Source organism: Rutidosis leptorrhynchoides, chromosome 3 (assembly GCF_046630445.1).
Source record: "Rutidosis leptorrhynchoides isolate AG116_Rl617_1_P2 chromosome 3, CSIRO_AGI_Rlap_v1, whole genome shotgun sequence".
In the NCBI taxonomy this organism is placed as follows: domain Eukaryota; kingdom Viridiplantae; phylum Streptophyta; class Magnoliopsida; order Asterales; family Asteraceae; genus Rutidosis; species Rutidosis leptorrhynchoides.
The window spans coordinates 25,792,657-25,796,567 of NC_092335.1; the positions used below are offsets into that span (position 1 = coordinate 25,792,657).

General features: G+C 39.8%; 1 protein-coding gene across 1 annotated transcript; it reads right to left on the reverse strand.

Moving 5' to 3' along the window:
* Positions 1 to 615: 615 nt before the first annotated feature.
* Positions 616 to 2,275, reverse strand: LOC139899788 (uncharacterized mitochondrial protein AtMg00810-like). The gene is made up of 2 exons (XM_071882624.1): positions 2,239 to 2,275; positions 616 to 1,830 (listed from the first exon to the last, which is right to left on the reverse strand). The coding sequence occupies exons 1-2, from the start codon at positions 2,273 to 2,275 to the stop codon at positions 683 to 685; spliced, it is 1,185 nt and encodes a 394-aa protein (XP_071738725.1). The 3' UTR covers positions 616 to 682.
* Between the last annotated feature and the right edge of the window lie 1,636 nt (positions 2,276 to 3,911).

The window sequence follows — 3,911 nt, forward strand, 5'->3', positions numbered from 1 at the left end:
TTTAGCTTATCTGCATATCTCTGGTGTCAAAGTTATGATCAAATGATTTATCAATCGATCCATAGCTTATAAGACTTCATTTCAAACATACGTGGTAATGTTGTTCGGGCTTAAATACTATAGTTTTATAGTCTGTGTATTATGTTTGAATTTAAGTTCCAAACCAATAAACCATGATTGTCGGTATTCAACATGCACCTCAAATATCATACGAGTAATATTTTTACTGCACTAATAGGGTTAGCAAATGATATTTATGCCCCTGTTAAAGGTAATAAATTGCAATGCATAACCAAAAGAAAAGCATACAATGTGTGTTGAAAATAGGAGGTTATGTATATTATTTGTGGAAGAGTGGATTGATGATTTTTAGAAGTTAGATTGATCTTGAAAGCTTTTCTTTTATTACTTATTGCTTGCTTTGCTTGATTACAAATGAGGGGTGAAGCCCTCTATTTATACTACTCAATGGAGTAGTCTAGATCACTCCATCATCTACTACTATCTAGATATTTCCTAGTATTTCTAGACCTAGATATTTTACAAGATTATTCTACACACATTCTACACACTTTCACTACTACATATTACAAGAAGCTTTTACATAATGGGCTATAATCTTGATCCAAAATATTTGTATACTTGCAAGCCCAAATCTAAAACACATAGCCCAAAATCAAGTTTAGTTTCCAACAGCCCCCCTTAAACTTGATTTCGTCACTCCGAGCATATTCCGTAATCTCTGAAATGTCTCGTGTTTTAGGGGCTTTGTGAAAATATCAGCAACTTGGTCAAGTGACTTCGCGTACTTTATCTGCACCTCTTTATTTGTAACACACTCCCTTATGTAATGGTATTTTGTATCGATGTGTTTGCTTCGATCATGGAAGACTGGATTCTTTGCTAGAGCAATCGCAGACTTGTTATCCACATATATCTCTGTAGGTTCCTTTTGAAAAAACTTAAGCTCATTTAGTAACTTCCTGAGCCATATTGCATGACAGGTGCACGATGTTGCTGCAACAAACTCGGCTTCACACGTTGACAGAGTCACAATGGGTTGCTTCTTCGAGCTCCATGTGAACGCCGTATCTCCCATATAGAACACGAAACCACTCGTACTCTTACGATCATCTTTGTCTCCAGCCCAATCACTATCACTGTATCCAACTAGCTTGAAGTGATTAGAAGGCGAATAAAACAGGCCATAGTCAATCGTACCTTTGATGTAGCGAAGTATCCTCTTGGCTGCCTTCAAGTGATTTATTGTAGGTGCTTCCATGTATCGACTTACTAGTCCAACTCCGTAGAGAATATCTGGCCTCGTGCAGGTTAGGTATCTCAGACTTCCAACCAAACTCTTGTATTGTGTTGGGTCCACCAAGTATCCTTCATCATCTTTTGACAATTTGAGATTGCAATCCACCGGTGTGTTCATTGTCTTGCATTCATTCATCTTAAACTTCTTGAGCACCTCACTCGCATAACCTTCTTGGGATATGAATATTCCTTCTTTCTTTTGTTTTACCTCGATCCCAAGATAGTAAGCCATAAGTCCAATGTCGGTCATCTCGAACTCCCGAACCATTGCTTTCTTGAACTCCTCAAACATTTTGGGATTACTGCCAGTGAATATCAAGTCATCCACATATAGGCACACAATCATAACATCTCCTTCCTTGCTTACTTTGGTATAGAGAGCATGCTCATGTGGGCATTTTGTAAAGCCATTCTGTTGGAAATACTTGTCTATCCTGCTATTCCATGCTCGAGGCGCTTGCTTCAACCCATATAAGGCCCTTTTCAATTTTAGCACCTTATTCTCTTGGCCTTTCACGATGTATCCCAAAGGTTGTTCTATATAGACTTCTTCTTCTAAGTGGCCATTAAGGAACGCGGATTTGACATCCATTTGATAAATCTTCCAATTATGCTGAGCCGCAAGTGAGATTATTAATCTTATAGTTTCTAGACGAGCGACGGGAGCAAATACTTCTTCATAGTCTATGCCAGCTCGTTGACTATATCCCTTCGCCACCAACCTTGCCTTGTATCTTTCAACTTCACCTTTGGAATTCTTCTTGGCCTTGTACACCCACTTTACACCAATAGCCTTATGCCCTTTTGGAAGTGTAGCAAGATCCCACGTATCATTCTTCTCGATTGCTTGAATCTCCTCGTCCATGGAACGTTTCCACTTTTGGCTTTTTGCTGCATCTTCGTAACTTATTGGCTCACAATCGGCAAGAAGGCTAAACAATGTTAGATCCTCCATAGGTTGAGTTACCTCGTACAACTCCTCAATGCTCCTTGTGTGATGTTGTAGCCTACTTGATTCTCCTCCTGATGTTGGTGTCACTTCATTAGGTGTAGTGGTTGGAGTACGTGGAGAGTGCGGAGATGGTGTACTAGAAGGTTCTTGAACTTCTAGATATTCTTCATTCCTTGCAGTACTCTCGAATGGATAAGGGAGAAAGTCGTAGTTCTTCTCTTCGGGAACATTCCAATCCCATGTTGCTTCTTCATCGAACACCACATCTCGACTTGAGATTACTTTACCGGTCTTGGGATTGTATAACTTGTAACCCTTCGAACTTGAGTCATAGCCCACGAATATGAGTTTCTCGCTTTTATCATCGAGCTTCGTCCTCTTCTGATCTGGCACATGAGCATATGCCACACTTCCGAACACTCGAAGGTGTAAGATGCCGGGCTTCCTTCCACTCCAAGCTTCAATGGGCGTTTTGTTCTTGACGCTTCTAGTGGGCGAACGATTTGCTACATAGATCGCACAGTCCACTGCCTCAGCCCAAAACTCCTTAGGCATCCTTTTGCTCTTTAACATACTCCGGGCCATATCAAGAATGGTCCTATTTTTTCTTTCCGCAACACCATTTTGTTGAGGTGAATATGGAAGAGTTAGAGGACGTCGTAAGCCATTGTTGTCCCAAAATTCCTTGAATTCCTTGGATGTAAACTCTCCTCCACGATCGGATCTCATCGCCTTTATGGTGAGACCGCTTTGATTCTCCACAAACGCTTTAAACTTCTTGAACATTCCAAAAGCTTTCGACTTTTCTTTTAGAAAATAGACCCATGTCTTTCGACTAAAATCATCAATGAATAAAAGAAAATATCTATTTTTACCAAAATACGGTGGACTTATGGGTCCACACACATCCGTGTGAATAAGTTCTAGAGGTTTCTTCGCTCTACTAGAAGCCTCTTTTGGAAAACTATTTCGGAAGTGCTTTCCTAGAAGACATCCCTCACAAATTTGATCCGGGTGATTAATTGGAGGCAAACCCTTCACCATTCCTTTACTTGATAATAATTTTAAGCCTCCAAAATTTAAGTGCCCGTATCTCATGTGCCAAAGCCAAGAATTATCTTTGAAACATGCTTTTAAACATCGTGGAATGTCATGTTGAATATTTAGCAAGAACATCCTATTCGTTGACATTGGCACCTTAGCAATCAAACCTCCTTTTTGGTCTCTCAGATAAAGACTATGATTTATCATGTGAATATCATAGCCTTTCTCTAAGAGTTGTCCAATACTCAGTATATTTGTCTTCATATTAGGCACATAATACACGTTAGAGATAAATTGATGCCTTCCATTTTTCAAGCGGATGAGGATCTTACCTTTGCCTTTAACCGGAACTTTTGAGGAATCTCCAAAGGTGATATTTCCACTTATTACCTCGTCTAACTCCACAAACATGTTTTTGTCACCGCACATATGGTTGCTTGCACCTGTGTCGAGATACCACAAATTTGATTCTCCGTTATCTTCACCTTTGCATGCTAGTAACAAAGTGTTTTCCACGGCTTCAGTATCTTCTTGTGCAAAATTTGCTCTTTCTTGCACGTAATTGTTTGACTTCTCGCATTCCGAGGCATAGTGG

Bases quoted from the DNA above. Each gene is read 5' to 3' on its own strand.
- LOC139899788 (XM_071882624.1), bottom strand. From the start codon at position 2,275: ATGGAGGATCTAACATTGTTTAGCCTTCTTGCCGATT. The intron at 1,831-2,238 runs GTGAGCCAATAA...ACATCGTGAAAG, and splicing joins GTTTAGCCTTCTTGCCGATT to GCCAAGAGAATAAGGTGCTA.